We start from the raw sequence: 27,001 nt of genomic DNA, 5'->3' as shown, positions 1-27,001 counted from the left end.
GCCTGCTGAAGCGGAAGTGCTCAACACAAACAGAAAGATTGCCGTACGTTTGTGCAGGAAGTGGGAAGAAGGAAGGGGAAATACCCCTTAGGTAGTGCAAAGAAGAGAACAAATGGACTCACCAAGCAAATCAATACGAAAAAAAAAAATGGTGCGCACACATGCATAAACTTAGTCGCAGGTTCTTCTGCCCATTTCAGTCACAGGGAGCAAAAGAGCGAGAGCGTTACTCTGTATCCAATGCACTGATTGTCTCTCTGCCTTATGTATCCAGTATCCCATAGTCATTCCAACATTTTCTTCCCTTCACGCACACACCGGGAGTTGTCCCAACCACGGTAAGTTGGAGGTGAAGAAAATAGGGAATCACTTCCATGGGTGAAAGATAAGGCTGAAGAAGAATTATTTAAGAAGAAAAGAAAGAGTTGTGCCACGATACTTGGGCAGAAGGCGGTGGCCTCATCGTCCTCACCATTATTAATTGCCTATTACCTTCTTTTATCTGTTGTCATTTAACACTCGCCTCGTCATGTACCGCATGCTTCTCATCAATAACTTTCCCCTGCGGATCTCAGTCCCCGCCAAAAAGCAAATCGATAAGAACATTGCGATATACCCCAAGCTGCGGAAAAGTTGAACCGTCCGCTGAAGAAATGACTCCAAATAAATAAGAAACGCGAAGAGACAATTACGTCCAAACGTATGTATATGGAGAGAAGGATAAATTGAAGGTTTCCTAACACCCAAAGCATAAAATATTAAGCGAAAATTCGTTGTACAAAAAAAAAAAATTAATTACAGAGAAGCGAAAAAAAAAAATTAACGAACTCACAACTCGAGCCTTAGCTTGTTCTGATAACCGAAGGTCTGAGACCTGAATCTTGTGATGCGTCCCCCAGTTATTTCGCTCATGCTTGCTAGGTACGGCTGCAAAATCTCCAGGTTCCGCCTGAGCTCCCCTTCACGAACGCCACGCCTATCCAAACCTTCTATAAAAGTACCCAGGCAGGTTAGTGGCACAGTTCCCCAAACCTTCTGAGGTATCTGATCATTGGCACTGCCCTGGGCACTAGCGCTTTCAGTGCTCCCCACCTGCACGCCTGTTTCACAATCATCGTCATCAAGCAAGTTTCCAGCGAAACTGTGGGAGGTGCGCTCCGCCAAATGCGTAACACCACGCAGAGCTGGGAAATCCAAGTTTGTGGCCTGTGTACTTTGAACCGTAATGTGGCGATCAAATGGCAAACGCCAGTACACTCTCTTGTAGCGGTCCATGCCTATGGGACGGATTATAGTACCAACATCCTTACCGTCTTGTACCCCTATTTGTTCCTCGACAGTACTTTTGAGGCGGTTACTGCACTCCTGCAGAATTTCTTTCCGTTTCTCTTCGACAGACTGCTCCTCGTCTTCAGATTTCGACACCGCTAGTTTCCTGGCAAGGCCCTTGAACTCTTTACATGCCTCCTCACAAACTTCCTTGATGCACTTTCCAACGAGCAACTGTTGCTCCTCGTACCTTTTCCGCATCTTTTCGGCTTCGCCCTGCACCACGGGAGTATGCAGCGCTTCTAACACCAAGTAATACAGGAGGTTGAGACGATCAGGTAAGTTTATGTTAAACCACGTCGCCATGTTGCGGAGCTCAGCCACGTTTTCCATGGTCTCCCTGATCATGTTGGCGAGATTTTCGCCTTCATTCTCTTCCTTACTTTTTTCCTCTTCCACATCTTGCTTCAAGTCCTCAGAGTTCTGGGGTTCTCGGTCGTTACCGGTTTTTTCTGTGTCAGTACTGCCCTCTATTTTTTCCTGCGCCTCTTCTTCATCCTCCTCCTGTTCCTCAACTGTCTCATCCTCCGTTTCTTCCCCCTCCTCTTCTTCCTCCTCCTCCTCTTCTTCTTCCTCCTTGATGTCCTTTTTCTGCTTGTTATCCCGCTTCCTCCGGTTTCCACTTGTCACTGCAACGAACTCCACCATGGCGTCAAACCAATACTTTCCCTTGATGTTGATTCGTGAGCCGTTGCCCGCACGGAGGTTTTCCACTAGCACCTCTAACAAAGACTTCACAATTTCCTCAATCAGTGTATCAGTTCCACCAACTCCCGTGGTAACAGATTTCAGAAATATATTGAAGGGCATCTGTGAAAGACGCAAAGCTTGAGGAACGGACACAAGCATCGTCCAAACAAAAAGTGCCCGCTCATACAATTCCACATCTTGCAACGGGAGATCGCTGTAGTACACAGGAGCAGACACAGCAGGATTATCTATAGAAGTGTCTTCTACAAGGCTCGCCTTGTCTATATCACCAAACCGCGCTCGCAGCCAACGTCGTTCTTCGTTGTATTTAACCTGTGCCTCCTCCTTCTCCCTCGCACGTTCCCGCTCTTTCTCCCACTTTTCCTCCAGTTTGATGCGTGCAGCCTTCCGAGTGGCGATTTTTGCAGCTAGTGCTTCAGCAGTAATTCCTACAAAAGGCTCGGTTGCGAAGCCCTCAATGCGGTTTACCTCTGTCATGCACGCATGAGCTACGGGGTGAAGCAGGTCCTCATCGAATTCTTGCCGACACCATTCCTCCGTTGAGTAAGTGTGAAGAGAAGATCGGATTGCAGCTATGATGGACTGCACTGAAACCCCAATGAAAGGCTCTGGGGATCTCGTTGCGATATCTTTCTTTGCAAAGGCAGCACGCTCCACATCAATGGTTTCTTGCAGTTGTTTCACCCGTGCCTCAAGAAATCCAAACACTGGCAACAAATCGTTGTATTGGTGAGCATATAAATGTCCCAGAAGCTGGACTATCTGGTTGAGACTGGTGGTGACTCTCTTTTCCGCGGTTGTCAGCGCACGTAGGCGACAATAACTTATTTTTCTTGGACCGCTCGGTGTTCCTTCGTTACTTTTCGGTTTCCGAGAAGAAGTCTCCTCAGATTTTTTCCTCTTATCCTTTGCCGCCGCGCCACCCTCCCCCGCGAAAGTACCGTGTTCAGGAGAACCTTCAGCTCCAGGCTCCGCTGGTGTATCCGAAGACTTATTCCGCGAAGGTCGGCCTCGTTTCCGTCCAGCCGTTGGTGCGGGAGGAACAGTCCCTTCATCAGCTACGGCTGATTCACTTTCCTTCATCGGTGAAGGCTGTAAGCTTGTTGTTAATTTGGTGAAAACACCGCACTGCTCTCCACTCTCTTTCATAGACTGCTTGAACAGCCGAGCGACCTCACTAATGTTGTATACTACAGTTGTTACGTCACGAGGAGATAATTCAGCTACTCTCGGCTGCGATGTGGAAAGGTGCGCGACAAACTTAACGACATCATCGGACGCCCCATACAACGCAATGAGCCGCTGAATCGCGGAACTGTTGATAGAAAGGTGGGGTGCGTCAGTGGAGCGACTGCAGTGTGGAATGATGGAAATAATTTCCGAGAGGTAGTTCTCCGCCATGGTAAGTGTGGCATGGCCAAATATTTTCTTATCTTCAGGACTTCGTTCAGCAACATCAAGTGCTGCGAGAAGGGTCATTTCTGCTGCCTGGACCTTGAATAACAGCTGTTCAACCTGCGGCAATGAGTTAAATGACGCCATGGTGCCTGCGCTCCCCCCTTCTTTGTAGAGCTGAGACGCTGTACGCGTCTTTAACACCGCACGCGGCAGGGTTGTATTGGTCTCATCGCCGTTGACGCTATTCTCCTCTTTCTGTGACATATAATACCAAAATTTAAGAAACGTATATTTATCCGCCTGGTACTTCCCTTTGGACGATCAAAGTTGTACCACGGATTCAGCACTCGCTAAATGACAAAAATAAATCTCTCGCGCAGCCCTAATTAATCTATCAAACGTTTCCTTACCTTCCTTTCCCTGTAATGCACCTTCTCTCACTTTGGTGTATAAAGCTGTTGCTACTGTTACCGTTGTCTTGAAATCGTCGCGTGCAAATGGATGCACACCCGGTGGCACATGAACATAAAGAAGAAAGGGGGGACATCAAGGGGGCTTTGGGCGTAGGTGGTGTTTACTTGACAGTTGATAAACGCCTTGCATGACTCCAATCACATAGGGAAACGAGTGCAAACGGTAGCAACGATAAACACGAGGCGTCGTGATCTCCCGCACCACGGTATAAAGTTTGCTCAAACAAACAACATCTTATCTTCACCACACACATACGCAGACTTTGCCAGCCGGAAAGTGGGGAATGTAATCACTAAACTAATTCGGCCACTAGTAGTGCGTCCTTCAATTCAGGAATACCCAGGCGTGAAGTTGATCGTCCAGCCTCCTCTGCAGAGCAACGAGAACGGGGCTGTGGCGTGACGGCCTGCCATGGTACAAAGTTGGCGGCTCCGGGTTTCTTCGTGGCGTTGCCAGTGCAATCGTCAAAAAGTTTACGTGTCCAGTCCACAGGCACTCGGCGTGTCATCGCACTGTCTTCCTGCAAATGAGGAAGAAAAGACGTTGTGGACGTCAACTCACGGGGTGAAAATGGTCGGGGCAGGAGACCCCCAAGAGTGCACACACGTTTGAAACCATCATAGTTCGACGCTTCGTGGTAAAACGAGGCACCACCGTCCCTGAAACGGGCACCAGGAGACACTTTTGTCGACGTGAGTTTGCTTGGCCCAGACGCAGCTTTTTTAGCGTAAACCGTGTTTGCCAACTCACTCTGCAGGTCCGCATGACCGCGCAGTGCAGGATCTGCACGGATAAATTGCAGTTGATTTTCCCTTACAACACGCTGAATAGCCGCAAGCGCGTGTTCCACGTGATACATAAACATTACATGTGCCAACTCCTCCATCACGTGCCACACGAGAGCACGAAGGGAAAACATCTCGCCAGTAAATGGAAGTGGGTAACAGGTAGTGCCGGCGTCCGTCTCTGAAGACCAAATATAAAGCTGAAGTTCACCAAACAATGTCTCCACCACATCGCTCTTGAATTTGCTCACAACCCGGTCACTTAGAGTCAGCTTCTGAAGCTCCAAGTAGTCATAGGCGCGTGCCAAGCCATCATTGCCATCTATCATAAATTGCGCGTACCCCAATCGGCCCCGAATGCCGCCCTCACGCACAGGAAATATGACATTAAACCGATCGTTAAACACATACTTCACAACATTATCCCCAATCCATTCGAGACGTTCGAATTCCCACGAACGACCAGCAGCTCCAGAGCTGTTGTGAACGTTGAATGTGTCGCGGATCACGTCCCTATCTTTCAGAAATTTCAGAAGGTACTGTAACCTGCGCTTTCTGGTGTGACTATTGTCATGACTCAGTTTCGGGATGCGATTGAACGCGGGCGACGTATTGAGTCGATGCCACCACATTTTTGCAATATCCTCCGGTAGGCCGCAGTATGCACGGACCATCTCAAGCATAAGTGCCTCCCTCCCTGAGTGGGGGATAACACTGCTATGACTATGCCACTGCATGTAGCTTTCGTTGCAGAGCTTACAACGTTTTCCATCGAAATCACTGAAGAGGTCCACAAATTTTTTCAACGGAACATCAACACTTAGTTGAAACGCTCGACCACCGGCGTCCGCTACCATGTCCTTTCTGTATATTTGGATGTGGGAATATGGATCATCGGGATCACATGTATGACTTCTGGGATCCACACCGACAGAAAATAGCTCCGAAGAATTGTTCCCATGAGGTGCAGACGGCACCAGACGCACGCGACGAGGTTCAGCGATTGGATCATTTCCCTCCCCACCTGAGTTAGAAATTGTTCCACGACACCGTAGTGTGTGAGACACGGAGGGCAATGCGCGGGTACTCCACCTCCTGAAGAGGCAGCGCCCTCCGCGCTCCATGGTAATGCCTTACTTCAAATTGCCAGCAGTACCTCATGATATTTGAATAGTTAAGAGAAAAAACACATGAAAATTAAAGTTAATAACAATGGAGAAGAGAGGAGTGGAGGGGAGTAAAACATAATATGTGGTGGGAAGTAAGTGAACACTGAAGTTTGTGGTTCCTTGCGCAGTGTACACTGTACCTTGGCTTTACCAGCACCCGGGGCCAACGTTGGATCCAACGATTGTCCATCCGAGCAAAACAGATGAAATAAACAACCAAAAAAACCTTCTACTTTATACATAGCACCACCACACACCAACAACCATCCCTTTGTGGTCCGGATACTTTGATATGAACCACATGCACTTTGGGTTATCCATGCTGTGCGTACAAATGAGTAAGGGAAGAAGAGGAAGAGAAAACCAGGTGCCGGCACCTCTATTTTTTTCGCTTACCACCCTTCCCATCCTGTCGCTGCTGCACTATCTCCACCTTCTTCTCTATTTCCACCAGACGCGCCTCAATCAAATCCAGTTGGTTGAGTGCTTTATCAGAAACATCCCTCTTTATACTCTGCAGCTGTTCCCTCAACCCCTCGCTGTAGTGCGTGCCGTTAAGGTAGCGGTGTTTCAACCATTCTTCCTCGTATTCAGCAGACCGCACATCCTCCACTTCCATCTGCCGTTCCTCCATCTGTCGGTGTGTGTCTTCCACTTTCGCTATCCATTCTGCCCGTGGCGTCGCTGTCGTAAGGGCGGGGAGTCCTAAAGGAGGTACACAGTGGTTGTGCCCGACGGAAACGCTGTGAATATTCGCTAAACGCTGAGGCACGAAAGCGTACACATACATTTTGTAATGGCGGAAATAAGACAATAAGAGATATTCGTCTATATGCTGTACATCCGCCACACTAAAGATGCCACATGAGAACGGTGGGCGGGGAACACTGTGGAGTAGCATCAGCTCACGCAGTCGGTGATACGATTGGGATCGTGTATACTGATTCGACATGCTCTCTCGGTGCAACTCCAGCATAATACCCACAATTGTACTAACCTTCTCTAGCGACATGGAACATGTTTTAGTGAACACAATTAGATGCGCAAGCATGTCTAGCACAATCATCAGCTGCCCCTTATTGTAGTTGCGACAGTTGATAAGCTTTCCATCCATTCCGTCGTCAATTTCAACCAACAGGTTCCGAACAGAAGGCACATCAGGCGCATCGAGACACCGATGCGTGTCCTCCGGTCCCAAGTACCGCCACACCAAAGATTGTGCCATGTAATACGTCTAATGAAATATTTCCCGTCCTGCCTTTTATTAATTGATAATCCACTCTTAAATCTACGGTAAATCGATGCAATGGTGGGAGAAACTGTGAAGGGTCGGTGAACTTGTGCTGGCCCTGCCCGTTCTCCCTCTTATGCTCACAACAGTTGCCTTTCCCAACTTTCCCTCCTTAGTTGTCCCGTGTGCTTTACCTTGCTGCAGCACAAAAATAAAAAAGTGGTTGAAGAGGATATGAAACGCGCGCTCAGCATGTAACACGCACATCCACGTACGTGGGAGGAGAAGAGGAAAAAAAAAAGAAACCAGAATATGTACGCAAATATACCAACAAAGAGTAGAAAACAATGTGAGTGCCTCAAACCGAGGGTTGTGGTGCCACGTACGCGCACAAACACGCAGCGCGCACCCAAAACATAGATGAAGAGGCAAGTGAGGACGTGAAGATTTACATCATGGTAAAATAATTGTTGCCAAACGACTGCTGGCAAATTTACCAACTCACAACCGCCCCAAGCCCTTCCTCTTTTTTTGTTTTTTCTCACGTACCGGTGTATTTATCACAAAGAGGGACAATAGTCCTAGTTTGAACAGTTGCAACGGCAGACGTACGCAAGCGCTTTAGTCCGTCAACACGCTGTCACGAAAAAAATAATTAAGAACGATAAACAAGACAATAACCACCTAAAAGCTAGGTTACGGAATATTTATCCGGATTATGCATGTATGAAAAAAATAAAAGGGAGCAGAGGTCGATACGATTCATTTCATATTTATACAAAAGTCGATATTACCGTTATCGCCTGTTGCAACGCAGAGTTTTCTTAGTCATCGCTCGGAGAAAGTAAACACGCGCTTGTCCAACTAGCATGCGCATTCGCTCATCTTCGTCACATGCCAGTGTATCTTGTGGTTGATCACTCTGGTTGCACATGAAAAACAACATGTCTTCCGGCCGCTTTAGAGCATAGGTTACACTACTCTCAACGTTTATGTCCGCAACACGAACCACCGCTTCCAAGCCAGTCAATTGTTTAACAAGGTCATACAACGTCGCTGCCTCCTCCGCACGACCTCCATTTGCGCACGCCCGCAACCCATGAACTAGGAATAAAGCCAGCTCTGTCTTGCCATCACCCTCCAAGCACATATCGAAGACGCTATTCCCACCCACTACATCAGACTTTTGGCGGCCGTTCTGCACAACTGGAAGCATTTCAGCAACGTGTTGCAATGCAAGCTGCCAACGCCTCTGCCTTACCAACAATAGAAGCAGACTGTTGGCGCAACGCAAATCCCAGCAGCTTCCCTGAATCTCTCGGAGACGGCGAGCCGTATTGCACAAGTTCGTGGGTGCCTTGCAAAGTATACGAAGCACCGCAGTTGCCGCTTGCGGCGGGAGTGGTGCCGTGATAGAGTCACCTCCACGCTGTGGTGTCCAAAACACCGTCTCCAGTGCGTGGAGAGCAGCACACCAATCAGCATGATTGACTGCAACCTCGCACAGAATATTTTCCAGCGGTGGTATCATCGGTAGGTTTTTTTGCCTCATGTGTTGATATTGATATTTTTCCATCAGCCGTTGACACCTGTTGAGTGCCGAGCGGTCCTCAAGCACCGATCGTGCCCACACGCTCAGTGCTTCATACTCCACATCACGTTCATCTGATTTGTGCATCAAGTCCCAACGCCTCATCCACGACCATCCCATTTCCTTTTGCCTTGTCGACACGCTAAAGCGCAGTAATGGCAGTAGCAGTTGTGTTAGAACATTCCTCTCGTGTAAGCGGAGTTGGCTCTTACTATCCACAACATGACTTGTATTGGCGGATACGTGTGGGCGAGGGACGTGCTCCACGGCGTCCCAGTACACTCCAATTGCTTGAAACCAGAGCGACTTCGTTCTGTGGGGTGCTTTACACAAACGAGCCAACACACCCGCAAAGAAGGGGAGACCAAATGTACCATGCGGAAGGCGTAAGTGGTGAAGAGAAACGTGCAGCATCGTAAGAGCACCGTCCCAACTTGCCCTACTGAGATAAGTTATTAAGTCACGCTCGAGCGCCGCACCGTTGTTTACGTGCTGAAGAGTCAATGCATAAACGACTCTGTGCGTTTTCGCGACCGCCTTGATTCGCGCAACATCCTCGGGTGAATGCACACGCGCCTCCGATTTTGGTTTTGTCGCGATCGCTGCACCCGCCCTACGCTCTCCGTACTTCCGTAGTCGCCCATAAGCAAGCATCGAGTCTAGTTCCTGCTGTTGATGCCGGGGTATATGCCCACGTACGTGCTTACCCAACTCACTAGTTGGTCGGAACACAGCACGCAAAGCCGACCCTGCGGCAAGCTGAAGATGCCTACGGAGTGAACTAACGCGCCGCCACAATAGCACGTGAATACGGAGCATCAAAGCAACAGTTTCAGAAGTTTCCTCGCTGAATGAGCCAAAAATAACTTTCTCATTGCAGGGATAAACACCGATTTGTCGAAAAACATGTTTAGTTAACTTGGCCGATGTGGCTACCAGTGATAACATGATCCGTCGATCTTTGATCTCCACAGCGTTCCGCGCCGGAATGGCGCCAAGACTCTCCTCAAGCAATCCCAATATAAGCGTCAAATGTTTTTCCCTCAAATGAGGATTTCCTTGAACGCCTTGCCTCTCGTGCCCAACTACACGGCAAAGCGCAACACCAATTTTTAGTAGACACAGTGACATGTACAAAGAAATTCGCACGACTTCTGAAGTCCGGTGACTTGTTAACTGCTTGCTTTCTCCCACAAGGCATACATCAGAAAAAAACTTCCACAAACCATTGGGGCCGTACAGCACGTCAGCCAGAAGGGTGGCCAGCTGCACTTCATCCTCCTGCGAAGCAGCGGCGACCGATACAAGTTCTACAACGCGTGGAAGGGCTATGGACACTAAGACAAAGGAATCCTGCAGTTGAACAGTAAGAAGAGCGCCGCTCCCGGCGCTCGCCATATCCCTAGTCACCAACTGTATGGGAGGGGAATGCCGCTGCGATAGATCGGCCGCGGGATGAAACACACCTAAGCGAATTGAAGCTGCTTCAAACTGTTGAAGCGCAGCAGCGGCAAAAAACCTGTCAGCATCAACGCGAAGTAATGACGCAGCGAGCTTGATGTACACTATACTTTGTTTTACGCACGCAGGGAGATTTCCGGAGGTAGATTCCATCAATTCCAAACATTCTTCCACCCTATTATCCCTTTGGGAACAAACATGTGCCAACCACATGGCGCGGGACGCGTAACCACATACCGTTTCTTCTGGCAAGAGAGGAATCATATTACGAGCAACAAAACGTTCCGCAGCACGAGATGTTTCCCAAGGTTCTGACTCAGCAAGACAAAGGAAAATCCTCGCGTACTCACTATGCGTGAAACCCACTCTGTACTGCTCAGCAACTTTGAGCCATCGGAGTGCCACCTTCCAACTGCCAGCGGCAACTAACGCACGACACAACTCACTGCGGAACTCAGGCGGTACGCTGCAACCCACTTCATATTGTCCCTCTTCCGCTTTTCTCTCCCGTCCCCTTGAGGTGCGCGCACTGAGGAATGCACCTGCAATCTGGAGGGCTTCTGCCCAATAGTGGCGCTGCATTTCTCCTCTTAGAGTTATGCCAGATCTTCCCTTACCATTCACTCGACGTTTTCTAGTTTCTCTGTGGATTAAATGATTTCCATCATGCAGAAGCATCAAATGATTAAGAAGGGTAACCACATCGATACACCTTTCGGCCCATTTCACCTCAGATGGTGTGCATTCATCACCACAATCTAATCCCACGGAAGATGAATCAACATATTTGTCGGCGCGGAGGGTGGTGGCTTTCTCCTCACCGTAGAGATCAATATTACCCATGGATGCCTCATAAAGAACCCAGCGCTTAACCCATTCCGGTTGGTCTCGCAAGTATCGGCTACCCGCTGGTGTCAACTCAAAATCAACCGACTCCACCCCGCATGTGTCTCCTGCCGGGCACACTCTAGCACTAGTATCGCAAGAAGTGTCCGCCCCGGTGGACGTTATCGTTGAAGCGAACAGAAGACGCTCCTCCTCACCAACAGTTCCTCCATCACCGCTAAAAACAACAGTACCTCCCTTATCACCATTTGTAGCACTCTTTTTGTCTACATGAGTGGTATCAGCCTGTCGCATCGTACGAAAACGGCTACATTTCTTCTTGCTTTCACCTTTAAAGTCCACATTCGCTACGTAATGCTCGTAGGGTAAACTGCTAAGCAACAACGACACATCCTTCTTTTGAAGATGTACGCCCAACAACAGTAAACGATGATAAAATCGGACGGCGGCTGCTGTTGCACGCATATGAATGAGATGATGCAGAAACCACCGCACGCGAAATGCAAGAAACTCGGACAACTCGGATGCGTGAACGCAGCACCGATAAAGGGAAGTCCACATGGCTAGCAGAAGGGCACTGTGTTCATCATCATGCCTTAAAAACTCGAACAAGGGGTCATCGCTCGAACTTGTACCTGCATCATGTTGTGGATTGAAGTAAGCGTTATTTTCGTCTAAAACTGAAGTTGGTTGTGAATCTTTTACTCTAGGGTTTCCGTTTTGTACGAGGCCCCTTAACACCACGGTAGTGCGCGGTGCACTAGCGCATCCCACGTGATCTAATTCACGCGGTTGCGCCACGTTTGATGGAAAAACCGGAACTTCCAATGCGTCAAACATACCCACTGGCGACAGTTGCGATGTCCACCCTGCAGTGTAGCGCCACGCGGGACCATATTGCCGCTCCAACTGACGTATTCGCCGCCGCTTCAGTTCGGAACTACTAGAGCGTAAGCCGCAAGCAACTACACATGTCACACGCATAAAGTCGCACCAAACTACAGGTAACCTATCCTTCGGCCAAACGAGGGGACAAGACAAGTCGGTTAGCCTCACGCCAGCGAAAACGAAGAAGTATTCTCCTCCGCCCTCTCCCTATTTCTCCTAATAAGCAGGGAGAGTGACGCCTTTAGTGTCGGTAAAACGAAACAAAGAAAGAAAAGGAAAGGAAAAACAGTTAGATAGAACAACAAAAAAAAATTGAGAGACGCGGGGACATCCAAGCCAAATTATCACCAAATGAAACCCTTTCCTGAAGAGGTTGCTTAGGTTCCCTACCGCAAAGCTATTTGATAGTGCAAAACATTCTGCTTGTGCACCCCGAAGGGGCCCGTTGTGGGGAGCACATTCGCAATAACTTACATTTGGCAATCTCATGCGTGAGGAAATTTTTTACAATTCTTGCGGGAAACGAGAAAAAGAAAGGAAGGGGGACGTGAAAATAGTAATGGTAAGTTGTCGAATGTAAACCGTCGCACCATAAGAATCCCAAGTCACGTACAAAGAGAACGTGATAAACAACTCCATTATACCTCCCCAAGGAGAGGGTTAACCCCCCCTTTCCCCACTCTGCTTATTGGATGTCTCTCCCCTAGCACACATAGATCCATTAAACAAAAAAAAAAAAAGTAAAGCGATATTAGGGGAACCCTCCGCTTCCGACCCGCGTTTCACACGCCCTTTGGGGAAATGTCAATTGGACGGAGACAACAGGGGCGGCAGTGCAAACGCCAATAGATCAAAAAGAAAAATTAATACTTAATGAATACAGTGACAGGAATTCAAGTCGCTTCTCAGTCACGCAAAGTACACATCACAAGTAAATCCCCCTTTAAATCACCCCGTGTAAATCTACTGCACTTTTCTCTTATTGGCATTGTGTCGGTTCAAGGACCACCTGTCTACGGCCGTGAGCACACGTGACACGATTACACTCGCCACAAGAACACTTATCACCACGAAACCCAAAACTAGCCTCTGGGCCGGCTTCACAGTGATTACAATCGGATACAACAAATCTTTAGTTAACGTTCTGTTGATGATATAGAAGGTAACTAGTGGTACAAACAGAGGGGACAGTGCCTCCAACAGCAGATTCGCTCGCAGTGCAAACATCGTTATCCCTGAAACTTTACCGGGTCTACCTCCACTGGTTGAAGTTTGTTGTAGCAGACGCCCGGCTTGCCGTTTGAGTTTCTTCGTTATCAGCTGACGTGTTGACAACAAGCACCACGTTGTAGCCGCTGATACGGCAACGCCCACTCCTAGTGGATAAAAGAGAAAAGAATACAGCTCGGCCCTCATCGACCCAGTAAAATCAGCAAAAGCGTCTATGCCCGGAAGCATATCGACAGCATCGACGTACGTGTTTCTTGAAAGACGTAACCGGCAAATTAGAGCCAGGGAAATTAGAAAGGAACTCTTCGACAGCATCGGCGTGGTAGAGAAGTAGGCGTTTCGCAACTCACCGTCAGCGGCGTGAATGCGGTCCTTGGTGGCCTTCACCACCTTCTTCAGTTTCGCTAAGTCCTTCAGCTCCCGGCGCTTAGCGACTGTAGACTCATCGTTTGCCCTTATTTGCTTCTCAACTTCACGGAGTTGATCGGAGACACTGCTCTTCGCATGCCCCATGATAGGCAGAGCAAGCTGCGCCACGACGCGGTGAGCGCTTTTGCTTGCGGATATAGTGGTGGAAGCAATTCGGAGGTTGTCTTCAACCAACTGCGTTGTGGCTTCCACATCTGTGCTGCTTGGCACCTTCTTTTCACTGCCATTGGATGACGGCTGAGGAACCGGCGTCGCTTTCATTACTTGCAAGTCCGTCATTAGGGCCCGCACCTCCTGCTCCGCAGACACCAATGCCCCGTTGTCCAGAAGTACTGGAAACGGCAAAGCGTATATCAGCGGAGAAATCCAATCACTGCGCGACTCGGTCGTTAAGTTTCTCACCGTGTGGCTGAATGCCGTAGAGAGGAGTTGGACATACTGCGATTCAGGGTTGTTCCCCTCCCCTTCCCGAGAGCGCATAATAGAATCCGCGGAGAGCAACTTTCGTAAATTGTCTGAATCCTCGAGAACAGCGCTCCATGCAGCATCAAATAATAAAGAGTTAGGTTTCCTCAGTGCTCTCAGTCGACTGCGACGCTCGGTTGTCCGGGCTCGCACAGCAGCCTGTGTGAGTTGAGAGGTGGAAGCTCCTTTTGGTGGCTTTCGGGGCTTATCCTTCGACTTGTTCATTGCCTCCTGCTTTTCCTCTCGTTTCTCCTTTTCCTGCTTCCGTTTCTTTTCTCTCTCCTTAACCATCCATTTCTCATACTTGGCGTCCTCTTCGTCAAAGAACATGGCATCACTTTCACGGTGTTCACCATGTGGCCACAATCCAACAAAGTCAAAAGAAGCGTCCGTGGTTGAACCACCACTTTCCACAATACGTATGGACTCGCTGGATCCTTGATCTAATATTACAGTCTCCCCGACCGCCGCTGCAGCGGCAGCTGATTGCCGTGCCCCTGTTGCCAACAGCACTATGCAGAGAGTTAGCGTTACGGACGATAAGTACATTGCTCCGGGTGTCATCCTCCTATGTTTCTTACAAACATTAATCAAGCGAGGGTTAAAAGGAAAGGAGAGGGGGAGATACGAGAAGCACGGTAAGTAAGAAGGGCGAAAATACTGAACGATACTTTCCCACACATCGGCGGTAGTGCAAAAAAAAAACAAATAAAACTTTAAATAGTTTGTAGGCAACCACCTTTGAATGTGCGTGGAAACCCTACCAAGGGTGTACGAGTCCACTAAGACATCGATTTGAGTTAACCTTTAGAAACCCCCTAAACCTTCGAGGGGTAGGCCTTCACCTCCAATCGAGCAGTCAAGAGGGGGTTTTGTTGTAAATAATATTGAAGTATTGGGAGAATAATACTGGTAGCTTAAACTAATATATCCAAATGAAAAAATAGGCAGAACAAGAGACGGAGGGTAGGGTAAAAAAGAGGGAGACAAGAGCTGCTGCAGAGCACCATGCTCTCACTCCCTGAGACATCACGTGAAATAACACACGGCACATCACCAGACCCAGCATCTTTAATAAAGCAAGTTTGGAAAAAAGAAATGTTAGAAACTTACCAAAACCAGCGAAGCAAGTGGCTTCCATAGAAAATAACATTCCTGAAGAACCACTTCACACGGGCGCCAAGGTACGTCCCGGAAATGTCGTGCAACCGTCTGTTGTACACCGCCCCTTCGCCAACGTCGGGAACCCACATTTCAGTCCATTCCTCGCCATTGACTCTCCGCCACGGTTCCACAAGCCGCTTGCGGAGCCGTCTCCCCTCCCATTCTTCCTTCTTTGACGAGAGACCGCGGTACCTCCCCAACAGGGAGATTGTGTAATATTTAGACTGCAGTTCAGTGAAACTAACTAGTGTATTCAACAGCCATATTTCCACCTCAGCTGCACTAATACCTTGAAAGGGTGAAACTCCAGTTATCTCGATATGTTTCAGCAGTTGGCGCAAGCAACGGGAATTCCCCACAGGAAGATGCATCCCCTCATAGGGTTTATGTGGTGGGAAAGGTCGCTGTTTCTCCAAAAAGGTGCCGATCAACACGCCACCGCACAACGCCAACTCACCGACAGACTTGTCTACTTCTTCCTGTGAGAGGGACCGATTTACCGACGAAGATATGACATCACCATGGGAAGTGGATGCCTGTCTGCTCAATGCACGCTTTAAAGCAAGTAATGCAAACATCTCGAGACGCGACTCCGAAAGCGTGTAGTCAAAAGGGGCTTGCGTGTTAACGTCAAACAGAGCCCCATATCCTCTAGTTTTTGGTTTTTTGTCGTGCCACTGCGCGGCCTTATGTTCTTCCACCCAGACCCCGGTGATCGTACCGCGACACCAAAGATGTTCAGACAAAAAGACAGCGAAACTACTTAGATGCTGGTTTTTACGGTCCATTTCCTCGGTGAGAAGAATCGAAAACCCATCAGGTTCACCCGATAGCAATGCTGCAGAGAGTAACTGCAATGCAATCGACCCCTCCCGAACGGAATTAGATGCAGATATGGACTCGGCCAGTTTCTCGGCAATGGTAGTCAAAGCATTGCCTCCCTGCTTTTCAGATATCACCTCTTCGGCGAACTGCTCCTCAAGGTATTCTTCCTTCAATTTCGTGAAGGGTGCACAAATGGTGTCCCACAAGTTGCCTAGAAAACGCTGGATACGTGTCCACCCATTTTCATACAAATAATCATGGAGGTCGCTGACAACTAGCAAAGGCAGGATGTCGTGCTCGTGAAGGCTTCGTTGTATGGCAAGGCGTGTGGCTTGGAATTCACGTAAGGTTGTGGAGTTGTCCATAAATCCTCGCCTGTTCTTGCTGTTCTCCCTTGCTATCGGTTTTAGGATATACGGGGACGTCTGTCTCGCCAGTTTTAGTATCTTCGAGACGTAGCTATCCCGTGTGTCGGCTGCGGTTGGCCGTAACACATGTGAAGTGCTGGGGGCATAGAGCGCCTTGTTAAACACGCTTCCCTGTCGTATATCCTCGACAGTTATTTTCCCCTTCTGCAGCAACAAAGCCATCAACAAAAAGGGATCGGCGCGGTGAGGAGACCCGTAGCTACTGTCGAAGACGCTAGGTTCACGCTCCTCATCCTTCCACAACCTTGCGGCTTCACGCAGCAAAAAGAAACTGAGTTGTATGACGCACGATGATCGGCTAGGATGCTCGACACAGGAAGCGCTACCGTAGAAGGACTCGGCAACAACTCTCATGAGTTGTTCGCCTTCAGCGCCCAGTTGCGGAGCTGCTACCGCTAGGAGCAAAAGCGCCTCAGATGTTAAAAACCCCGACCGTGTAAAATCTTCCAGGTCATCCCGAGGTTCACCTCGCCGCATAGCGTGCATAAGCAAGGATGACGCTGGAGGTTTTCTTCCTCTCATTAAAACCTTAAGACGCTCTGAGTTGTTTCTGTACGCATAAAATTCGGCTACTACCGCCTCGGGAATGCTCCGCAACGCCGTATGAAATGCTGCCGCACCTAACTGAATAGCCTGAAAAGCATACTTTGCGGACAAGTTAAACTTCAAGCCATCCACCAAATGAATATAGCTAAGCAACAACAAAGTATCGTGAAGTAGTGGAAAACTTTCTTCCGACCATGACATCCCTCCAAATCGCAATAACGCTTCAGTTCTCAAGGCGGAAGCCGTGTTGTTCCCGGTCGTGGAAAACCTGCACCGCCCCAAAGCTGGTAACTTGTACCGCAGTACCCTCAGCTGATCCATATGCTCTTCGCAGCCACCTCCACGACCACCACCGGAGAAATAAACCTCATCTTCACTGGCAGCGTGCTCCACATCGCATGTGTACTCCAGTTTGCGTAGGATAGTGAGTAAAAGACACTCAGCGCGTTGCATGTCTCGTTGAACGCCCTTAATTCCAGCAATATACAATTTAGCAATAAAAATATCACGTTGCACACTTTGTGATGGTGCATAATATAATGCGCCCTCTCGCTCATCATCGTTCCCGCCGTCAGCTTCAACACCAACAGCGCCGACATACGACCGAGTCATGTACGGCTCGTTCACGGCACTCCAGCTGTTCTCCACACCAAAAAAACGCTCCGTCCTGAGCAGTTTTCCCATAGGAATGGAAAACGATGAGCCGCGCGGGGCCGTCAAGGTTTCAGCTGCTATGTTCCATATGGAACTTTTGTCTTGGGCGAGAGATACATGCAAGAAGATCAGTGCCATTCGACTTTGTTGCGGTGTGAGCATACCGTTCTCCCTCATCGTTGCGAGAGCTTTCAGGGCCCTCTCAGAACCGGAGCGCGCAGCTGCCCAAATGCGTAGGTAACCGCTTCGAGCTCTAAACCACCACTCACTATCAACGCGAGCTGACTTTACCTTCTGCGCAGTCTTATTCCTCATTCCACCACTATCGAGAAGAGCCAGCACCCCGGCGAAGAAGTTCATTTCCTTGCGCAAACTAGGTGATGGGCTACAGATGTCGCTGCAAGTGGAAAATATTCCGCGCTCTACATCTTCCATTACAAGCTGCCGCAGGTAACTGAGGTAATCATTTGACACGCTCATGCTTGAATTCGTCCTATTAAACAGTACGGTATGGTACAAGGCATGTAGTTGAGAGACGGAATTGGAAGAACCACTACGCTCCGACCAATTGTGCAACGCACTCACGCCGTCACAATAGGCAAGACATCGAATATCACACACATCCGCGTCGGTCAGGTTACTATCCTCCTCTTCCAGTGGCGTGACGCAAACCCTTCTTTCCTTCTTTAGCAAGTACTGCATTCGAGTTTCTGTAGTTGGAACTCCCTGACTTTTAACCGTTCGTATGGCATGCCGTATATTCTCACACCGAGTGCCGATCTGCTCTCGAACCGCTGCTCCGTCGTCACTTAAGCCGGCATTCTCCAACCCTTTATTATGATGTACGGTACCTTGTGAGTTTTGTTTATTAAACTCCCTTAGATCACGTAAGAACTCTTTTCGACGCCGCCGTTCTGTCGCCTCCTCTTTCATCTTATGTCGATCATGATCGATGGCTATCAAATGCTCACTGCGCACTCTGGCGTACTCCGCCTCCATTTGCAGCCGGTGTCTGTTTAACCTCGTTTTCTTTGCCCATCGCTCAACGCGCTGAAATACAGCAACCACATTAACATTGAGGCTCGGGGGCTGCCCGACCATATGAGATACCACCAACTCGGAGAAGTGGACCCAAATGACCGTACCCTGTCCCTGCACCATCAGACCAATAAACCCCAGGGGATCGCTAACCGTCTCCAAATCATCTTCATGGAAACGGATGACGGCTGGTTCAAGAAGTGCTTGCACCAACTCCAGCCGCTCCACGCCATACTTTTCCTCTAAAGGAGTTCCAATTCCGAACAAAACCTCTACCCTTTCCCACATATCCAAACGCGGGCACATCCCTCCTACCCTTTGAAGGAAAACGACCTCACGTGCAAGATCGGTCGTTTCCTTCACAGACGTTAGCGAAAGACGAAATGGCAACCTCAACTTGGAGAGAAGTCGTTCATTTTCACTGACGTTAAAAAATTGATGATGTGAACCGTGTTTCTGGTCATCAGAGCTTCCCTCCCATTCAACTCCCCTGCCAGGCGGCACCACTGACAATAAAAGATGGAAAAGGATTAGAACGAAACCATTTTGCATCATCTACCCTTTCCCCTCCCTTCCCTTTCCCTTATTAAAGGAAAGAAACAAAGAACTTGAAACTTCAAGTGAGAGGAAGGAAATCCTAAAAAAAAAAGGAAAAGAGAAAAAAAAGAGAGAGCAAACATGAGTAACTTGTTGACCTGGGTAACGCAGTTCTCAAAGACAACAAACAGAAAACACTAGAGAAAAGCTTTGAATTGCAGCAGTTCCGGTACGCGATCCGGCAAGGTGCTTTGACTCAGTAACACATCATCACCAAAGACAGACGGCGTCAGCTTGCATATATGGGTTCTCCTGCCGCTGGTTTTCCTGGCACGAGGGAGGCAAAGAAAAAAACGAGGCGTAAAAGATTGTGAAGGAAAAGACGGTGACCTGCCGACGGAAAGGTGTGGGACTAAAAAGAAAAAAAAAAGCAAGAAAAAAAATTGCCCCACCTAAACTTCATTGTTTATTCCTCTTCACTCCAGCAATGATAGAGTAGCACACTCAACAATAAACCGAAATATTACTAGTACATTCCCATGTTGGGGTTTCCTTCTCAAAAAGATGCATATACACGTGTATATGCGTGTATGTGAGGTGCGCACAACTCCGTATCAACGGTGTGGCACACCCACTAAATGAGCAAAACTTGCGAGCATCTATGACTATTCCCCGTTTTCATTCTTTGTCTTGTGTCCTTTCCATATCCATTTTTTTTTTGCTCTTTTAATCTTCAAAAAAAAATTAACAGCAGACCCCAAAATCGACATTAAGACATCCTAACTTACCCCCCACATCTTTTCTCCTCAACTCACTTATCATTCCCCACACCGCACATTGGATCCCTTGCCATTGTCATCTATCTACGCGTCTTCCGGCAATGCTATTCCACGTTAACTACTCCTTTTTCTTCTCCATCGAGGCAAGAACATCATTGAGAACTTTAGTCATTGATTTCTCCGGCTTCTTTCCCATCCTGTACTGACAAAGTGGGCAACCGTTACCCTTCATACACTCATACTCGTAATCATCATCTTTGAAAAAGTGCTGACAACCTGGACATAGAATAATTCCTACACTCCGGTTCACTAGACGATAGTACTTGTTTTGCACTGGCAGCTTTCCAAATCCGGCCTTTACAATGAACACTTCATCACGACGCATTCTGCAAAGCATATCGGCATTTACGACAAAGGGTTGATAGCCTTTGTTTGTCCGACCTGGTCGTAAAATGTATTTTAGTTGCGCGCTGAATGGATCGGTGCCCATAGCTCCACCTCGACCCAACGCTGCCAACTGGTGATCCATCAGGGCATCAATGTTGTCTTCCTCTTCCGCGAACGTGATGACATCAGCACCTGTATCTGCCTTCCACCCATTGTACTCGCCATTGTTCCCGTCGGTTTTATTCTCTGTATTCTTTCGCCCCGCTCCCGTCAAAATTATTCGCTCTGCTTCTGTATCACTAAGTTCATTTGACAAGGTAAACTCTACCAGCGGAAGATTCACAAAAGTCACGAACGAACGAACGAAAGGATGGGCACAAGTGGGACAGCGGTCTCCAGCATTAGCAAATTGCTGAACGATCTGTTTGCAACGAAAACAAACATCGAGCAGATCTTCATTATCATTGAAACCCTTGCTGCGTAAAACAAGACTATCCACATCTATTTGCTCCATTACTTTAGTGGGCAGTACAACGTTGTGCAGCCGCTCAAAGGCCATACGCGCAGTGCGCGTCATATCTAATTGACTAGCAATATGCGCCAGCGTGTAGAGTACCTCACCTCTACCAACATTGAGAGGAACAGCGGTGTTACTGGTCATTGCAATTACGAACCTCGAAGCGTTGAACAATGTTACCTCGTCGTAGGTGAAAGGCTGGGTCACGTGTAGGTAAACAAAGTGGTAAGCGTAGTAAATTTCTGCGCGGCGGACGCACTCAGCGCTACGCTTCATACGGACGGCCCACTCTGCTTCGGTAAGCTGCTGATCATCCTCTAGAACCCCGTACTCTCCTGCTAAGTGGATGAAATAAAAAGCCGCTTCTTGAAACCTCCGGCATATCACACTGTTGGCTGCAAGAGATTCCATCATGCGTACAGCTTCCCTGGGCCACTTGGCTTTACGGTATGCATCAAGTGCCGCCGTGAAATTCCCATTATCTGCCAGCCAGTTGGCCCATGGTACGTACACCTCACGAATGTATTGCGGATAAAGATCAAGGAGGGCAAAGGCCTTTCGCCACTCTTTCATTTCCATATGAAGACATATAAGTGAGCGATAGTCACCAACCTTCTCATAAGCGTACATCGCGGGCTGCATTAACTTTTGCTTCTTAAAGTAGTTCGCACACTCCGTAATGAGAGCCACCTCAGACTTGGACATCGCACGGCACATCTCCATCAACTTATCTGCGTCACCAGCATTACACAACATTGCAATAGCTCTGGATTTGTCCCCACAAGCTTGAAACAACGCCGCAGCCTCAATATAGTTCTCCGAATCCTCCGCCCACCGCGCCTGCTGCCGAATCAACTCCTTTAAATGAGATTCGTTGCTACAGACGCGCTGCGCATCAGTCCACATTTTTAAGTCACAGAACATATCAATCGCTTTATTTTCATGTCCAGCCTTTAAGAAGTGTCGTGACGCCTCCTGATACTTTCCTTGAAAAGCAAAAATATCACCCATAAGGAGTCCATCATCTTCTTCACCTTTGGAGCCCTTTAGACGCTGCTGCATCTCCAGGCGGTTAAGCAGTTCGACGAGTTTAACCTCACGGATGTTAATAAACGCCTTCCGAGCAACGTCGAGTTGCAGGTGCATCATCGCGTGCATGCCAAGCATTTTCCAATCCCCATCGGGTACGCCAAGACGGGCGATGCGGTGTGCAGATTCAAAATCCCTCTTTTCTATGTACCGATACAGAGACTGGGAATGCGGTACCTCAATCTTGTCTACAATAGTACCACAAACATTGAACACACGATTGGCCTTGAATCCAATAACGTACCCCGGCAATCTCTGCTCATGTGGAGGCAGAGCCCCGGTCTTTATGTTCAATGTATTTACCGCAGTTGTGTAGCAAATCATATCGTCATACTCTGAATTCCACGCCACCGCTTGAACACCATTTGCCATGAAGAGAACCTCATTCTTGTTCCGCAAATCAAACGCTTGCAGCAACCCGTTATCGTCGACGACCGCCAGTTTCGTCTTGTCGCAACTGAGATCAAGAGCCTTGACTGAATTATTTACCTTCGCCAGCGTGGTCGGGAAGGGATTATCGACAAACATACGAAGCGTCAAACCGTTCTTTAATCCAAGCAGAAGGCATTCCCTCCCTTCAACTCCCCCAATCACTTTGATGCAGCAAACAGAGCTTTCCACTGTCCACTCCTGGCGCATATTACCCTGGAAATCATACATGGTTAGGCGACGATCACAGCATATCACAAGACCATTGAAAGTAACACAAAGGTGATCACAGCTCACCCGTTTACGGATGATTGCAACGTTCTGAAATTTCATCTTCCGCTCATCGTCATAGAACAACTCGAACACTATGAATTTATCACACAGTTGTACAGCTACGCGATCCCTATAAACAGCCAGCTTGATGATGTAGCCATTGCATGGAATACGCAGTCGCTTGTCAAGCGTAAGTTGGTGAACGACGGCGTCAGACATTTTGTCGCGAAATACAAACTGATCATTGAAAATGCTGTGTACCACTGGTATATTTATATCCACCACCTTCAAAACACCGCTGTTTGTCCCGCAACACAGCTGTTGATGCTTTGGGCTGGCCTGTACGGACCATATGCAATCGTCCGCATCGGCTACTTTCACAAGCAAGTTGCCGTCCTTTGTGAAGAGGGAAACCTCGCAGTTGCTCCCCCCAACAAGCAAAAACTTGCCTCCCCCATAAAAGCTGAGCGAGCATGGTTCACAGGAAATTTCCTTCTCTTTGCTTGCCGGCTTACCGTCGCTGGTGTAAAAGGAGAGACGGCGATCACAAGACCCCACGACGAGGACGTCAGCTCCGCTTTCCGAAATAGGAGAGAATACCACCGCCCAAACGGGTGCAGTGCGCTTCACTGTAACCTTCTCACCACCCTGAGAAGGTACGAAAATGATACTGCCGTCAGAGAGACCAATAGCCAATGTTTGTCCATTGCGTGACCACGCGCAACAAAGCCCCTTTGCTGGTAATGAAGATTTCCCAACTTTCATTTGTTCAGCCGACCACGTACCGTAATCGCGACCTGCAACTGAAACAAGTCCTCCCGTTACAGGGTTGTGTGCCAGCGCCTGTACGGACTCTCGGTGCTGATACTTCAATACACCCTCTCCATCGATAGTCCACAGAATAACTGTCTTGTCAGCCCCTCCACTGGCAAAATACTTGCCATCTGAGAAACACGTCACTGTGTAGACCGCGTCTGTATGTCCCTTGAGTGAGAGTCGCACAGCGCCGGTGGTTGCATCGAACACCACCACACGAACACCGCAACCCGCCACGATCGTTTCTCCACTCGGATGATAGGAGAGGGAGTAGACGGGTGGGTTAGGCTCGTCTTCGGCACCTGAGTGCTCAGCCCATTTCACAGTGTTAAGCATAGAAAACAATATATTAAGAGGCGATCAAAACGAAGCAGCACAGAAAAGAAAATCTTACCTTCCCCTTCTACTCTTTCTCCGATTTTTTGTCCTTTGAACTTTGTTGCCACCTCACCACACCCCTTTCCCCTCAATTGTGACTTCACACCCAAATGCAAAAGTTCTATTTCTGTATTGAACTAAGCCTCACGTTATGAATTTGAGCGGATATAAGTCCACAACGATAGTATTGAAACAAGGGTAGACACGAGAAAAACAGGCAAGGAGAAGTAGCTAACTAATAATAACATTGCTTGACACTAACAAAAGTAAAGCAGAGCACACAATTTTCCTCCTTAGTATAGGATTAAAAATATAAAATGAAACATCTTCAAATTTAAGAAAACGGGTGTGAAAAATTATGAATGGAGATGGTAAACGAATAACCCAAACCGTTCCTACTCAACCGCAGCAACGGGCGCGGCATCCTCGCCTTGGGCAGCAGCGCCGGCGCGGTACTGGTCGCGCTCACTATGGAAACCACGGCCACGGCCTTCACCGCGTCCACGTCCGAAGCCACGGCCCTCGCCACGGCCACGTCCGAACCCGCGCCCACGGCCACGGCCATCACCGCGCCCACGCCCGCGTCCGCCTTCGCGTTCAAAGGTCTTGTGGTCCACCTTGTGAGTGTTCGGCACAGCATCTGCTCCCAGATAGAGGTATTTCCGCATGTAGTTGATGCCTTCATCATTTAGAGTCCAGTAGAAGTGGCGCCAGGCGAATTGCTCCTTAATGAGGCCACGGCTCTTCAGGGAACGCATCAGTTGCATTACCTGTAGAGTGGGAAGCTTGAACGTCTTGCCACCAAGAGTTCCCTTCCACGTGCCGAGGGGGTCCTTCTTGCAGGAAACAACGCCCTCAGTGAAGAAGAAGCGGTATACATCATCGCGCGAGCTCTTTGGGACGTATGTGGTCATTGTTTGCCTATTTGTCGTTGTAAAAGAAAAAAAAGGTGGAATAGAGCGATAATAGCAAAGATGTGGTCGGCTACCCTAAACCAAGATACAAATTTAGATAAATTTGACTTAATATTTCGAGGAAACAAAATGAGAACGGTAACGTAGCGCATAGCCTACTCCACGCTGGGAAGACTTTAAGGGGTGTATGTATTGATGAAAATTAACAAGTCACTATGCGGACAAACCGTCACACAAGAACCCAAAAGTTCTCATTTCTCAACCGAAGGAAATCCATTCCTATCTTCTGCTGTAGGAGGAGGACCACCCCTCCCAAAAAAAACCGAATCCACCACGTCTCCCACCCCCTCCGCGCCCACCACAACTGCCATTTGTGGAGTCGCTTTTGTGTGGCTCCGCATCCACTTTGTCACAGGGCGGCATCACATCCCCGTCTAAGCAGAGGTAGCTCCGCATGTAGTTCACGCCGTCGACATTCAGTGTCCACCACACGCTGTGCCGAGGAGACTGTTCTTTGACAAGGCCATGACTCTTTGGCGATTTTAACACTTCTGTAAACTGCGCATTGAGAATTTTAAAAGTTTTCTCGCCAAGACTTCCCTTCCACGTGCCGAGGGGGTCCTTCTCGGAGCAAACAACGCCCTCCCTGAAGAAGCGGTATACATCATCGCACAAGCCTTTGGACCCGTCAGCACTCACTGTCTACCTAGTTTGGGAAAAACAAAAAGAATCATAAGAATGATAGAGTCCGCCTCCAGCCCCCTTAAACAAAAATAACCGCTCAGCCATTTAATGATTGTAGAAACCAACGACCAACAATGACCACCGTAAGATGACCAAGAAGAGACGCAGTTAAGCATAAATTAATAAAATAAACACCACACAAACACAATGCCATCAGTAACCCAAACCGTTCCTACTCAACCGCAGCAACGGGCGCGGCATCCTCGCCTTGGGCAGCAGCGCCGGCGCGGTACTGGTCGCGCTCACTATGGAAACCACGGCCACGGCCTTCACCGCGTCCACGTCCGAAGCCACGGCCCTCGCCACGGCCACGTCCGAACCCGCGCCCACGGCCACGGCCATCACCGCGCCCACGCCCGCGTCCGCCTTCGCGTTCAAAGGTCTTGTGGTCCACCTTGTGAGTGTTCGGCACAGCATCTGCTCCCAGATAGAGGTATTTCCGCATGTAGTTGATGCCTTCATCATTTAGAGTCCAGTAGAAGTGGCGCCAGGCGAATTGCTCCTTAATGAGGCCACGGCTCTTCAGGGAACGCATCAGTTGCATTACCTGTAGAGTGGGAAGCTTGAACGTCTTGCCACCAAGAGTTCCCTTCCACGTGCCGAGGGGGTCCTTCTTGCAGGAAACAACGCCCTCAGTGAAGAAGAAGCGGTATACATCATCGCGCGAGCTCTTGGGGACGTATGTGGTCATGTTACTGATGCGCTGTCCGGTGGTCAGGCATAAATGAAGAAGACCAACAGGAAGGGGAAGTGAAGTCGTAACAGTAATTTGTACGAAAAAGGAACAAAGACAATAATTTTTAAAACAGCAAACCAGAAGTATTGTATACATTAAGGTTGTACACCTATTCTTTGTTATAAAGTTAAGAATACATTTGCCCTCAAAGGGAAGAGGAAATATACACTAATTAAATACTCGTATACCTGCATTCGTTATACCTCTCCTTCAATCCGTGTTGATAGCTTGTACCTCCATTGTAATCGTAGCTCTATGCAACTCAACCCGGGTTCATTCAACCTCTAAAACAACTTGCGCTATTCCACAAACTACAGAGTTGTACGAATCTCTGCGTATTTACATGCAGCGCGTGTTGTTGACGGGAAATGGCCGTAAGGATCGGAAACAACAGGTGGGGACACATTAATAGATTTGTCACTTGACTACATTGAGGAGTTGTGTAGGACAAGAGCATTAGAAAACGAAGAAATGAAATATTCTGTCGTAGTCTCATTTTATTCATGCATCCACTCGAGCACGTTACACACCACAGCATCACATATATGATACCAATGAGAAGGTAGATCACACACAAACACACACACGGAATAATTACTTCACCAGCACACATATTGCATAACAAAAGCATATGCCATTCACCATCACTCTGTCCGATCATGGTAACGCAAGACACACGACTCATATGTTCACAAGAGGAAATTGCAGCGAGTCAATCTTCCCACAGAAAGTAGTAGCGA

General features: G+C 48.5%; 11 protein-coding genes across 11 annotated transcripts; 1 reads left to right on the top strand and 10 right to left on the bottom strand.

The window, feature by feature from the left end:
* Positions 1-828: 828 nt before the first annotated feature.
* TbgDal_X6640 (hypothetical protein, conserved) lies at positions 829-3,702 on the bottom strand (the record flags this gene model as incomplete). Its single annotated transcript, XM_011779540.1, has 1 exon — positions 829-3,702. The coding sequence occupies one exon, from the start codon at positions 3,700-3,702 to the stop codon at positions 829-831; it is 2,874 nt and encodes a 957-aa protein (XP_011777842.1).
* Positions 3,703-4,204: 502 nt separating this feature from the next.
* On the bottom strand, positions 4,205-5,821 carry TbgDal_X6630 (RNA editing complex protein MP61, putative; the record flags this gene model as incomplete). Its single annotated transcript, XM_011779539.1, has 1 exon — positions 4,205-5,821. One exon carries the CDS (start codon positions 5,819-5,821, stop codon positions 4,205-4,207), a length of 1,617 nt encoding a protein of 538 aa, XP_011777841.1.
* Positions 5,822-6,245: 424 nt separating this feature from the next.
* On the bottom strand, positions 6,246-7,091 carry TbgDal_X6620 (hypothetical protein, conserved; the record flags this gene model as incomplete). The annotated part of the gene is made up of 1 exon (XM_011779538.1): positions 6,246-7,091. The coding sequence occupies one exon, from the start codon at positions 7,089-7,091 to the stop codon at positions 6,246-6,248; it is 846 nt and encodes a 281-aa protein (XP_011777840.1).
* Positions 7,092-7,893: 802 nt separating this feature from the next.
* On the bottom strand, positions 7,894-11,979 carry TbgDal_X6610 (hypothetical protein, conserved; the record flags this gene model as incomplete). Its single annotated transcript, XM_011779537.1, has 1 exon — positions 7,894-11,979. One exon carries the CDS (start codon positions 11,977-11,979, stop codon positions 7,894-7,896), a length of 4,086 nt encoding a protein of 1,361 aa, XP_011777839.1.
* An 867-nt stretch (positions 11,980-12,846) lies between these two features.
* TbgDal_X6600 (hypothetical protein, conserved) lies at positions 12,847-14,571 on the bottom strand (the record flags this gene model as incomplete). Its single annotated transcript, XM_011779536.1, has 1 exon — positions 12,847-14,571. One exon carries the CDS (start codon positions 14,569-14,571, stop codon positions 12,847-12,849), a length of 1,725 nt encoding a protein of 574 aa, XP_011777838.1.
* A 545-nt stretch (positions 14,572-15,116) lies between these two features.
* Positions 15,117-19,217, bottom strand: TbgDal_X6590 (hypothetical protein, conserved; the record flags this gene model as incomplete). The annotated part of the gene is made up of 1 exon (XM_011779535.1): positions 15,117-19,217. One exon carries the CDS (start codon positions 19,215-19,217, stop codon positions 15,117-15,119), a length of 4,101 nt encoding a protein of 1,366 aa, XP_011777837.1.
* Positions 19,218-20,096: 879 nt separating this feature from the next.
* Positions 20,097-23,825, bottom strand: TbgDal_X6580 (hypothetical protein, conserved; the record flags this gene model as incomplete). Its single annotated transcript, XM_011779534.1, has 1 exon — positions 20,097-23,825. The coding sequence occupies one exon, from the start codon at positions 23,823-23,825 to the stop codon at positions 20,097-20,099; it is 3,729 nt and encodes a 1,242-aa protein (XP_011777836.1).
* Positions 23,826-24,262: 437 nt separating this feature from the next.
* On the bottom strand, positions 24,263-24,781 carry TbgDal_X6570 (40S ribosomal protein S10, putative; the record flags this gene model as incomplete). The annotated part of the gene is made up of 1 exon (XM_011779533.1): positions 24,263-24,781. One exon carries the CDS (start codon positions 24,779-24,781, stop codon positions 24,263-24,265), a length of 519 nt encoding a protein of 172 aa, XP_011777835.1.
* Positions 24,782-24,996: 215 nt separating this feature from the next.
* On the top strand, positions 24,997-25,299 carry TbgDal_X6560 (hypothetical protein, unlikely; the record flags this gene model as incomplete). Its single annotated transcript, XM_011779532.1, has 1 exon — positions 24,997-25,299. One exon carries the CDS (start codon positions 24,997-24,999, stop codon positions 25,297-25,299), a length of 303 nt encoding a protein of 100 aa, XP_011777834.1.
* Positions 25,300-25,697: 398 nt separating this feature from the next.
* TbgDal_X6550 (40S ribosomal protein S10, putative) lies at positions 25,698-26,357 on the bottom strand (the record flags this gene model as incomplete). The annotated part of the gene is made up of 1 exon (XM_011779531.1): positions 25,698-26,357. One exon carries the CDS (start codon positions 26,355-26,357, stop codon positions 25,698-25,700), a length of 660 nt encoding a protein of 219 aa, XP_011777833.1.
* Positions 26,358-26,538: 181 nt separating this feature from the next.
* On the bottom strand, positions 26,539-26,946 carry TbgDal_X6540 (hypothetical protein, unlikely; the record flags this gene model as incomplete). The annotated part of the gene is made up of 1 exon (XM_011779530.1): positions 26,539-26,946. One exon carries the CDS (start codon positions 26,944-26,946, stop codon positions 26,539-26,541), a length of 408 nt encoding a protein of 135 aa, XP_011777832.1.
* Positions 26,947-27,001: the final 55 nt, after the last annotated feature.

The sequence above is a fragment of the Trypanosoma brucei genome, chromosome 10 (genome assembly GCF_000210295.1).
Source record: "Trypanosoma brucei gambiense DAL972 chromosome 10, complete sequence".
Classification (NCBI taxonomy): domain Eukaryota; phylum Euglenozoa; class Kinetoplastea; order Trypanosomatida; family Trypanosomatidae; genus Trypanosoma; species Trypanosoma brucei.
The sequence above is the reverse complement of the archived record's forward strand: the minus strand, read 5'-3'. Positions and strand labels throughout refer to the sequence as shown.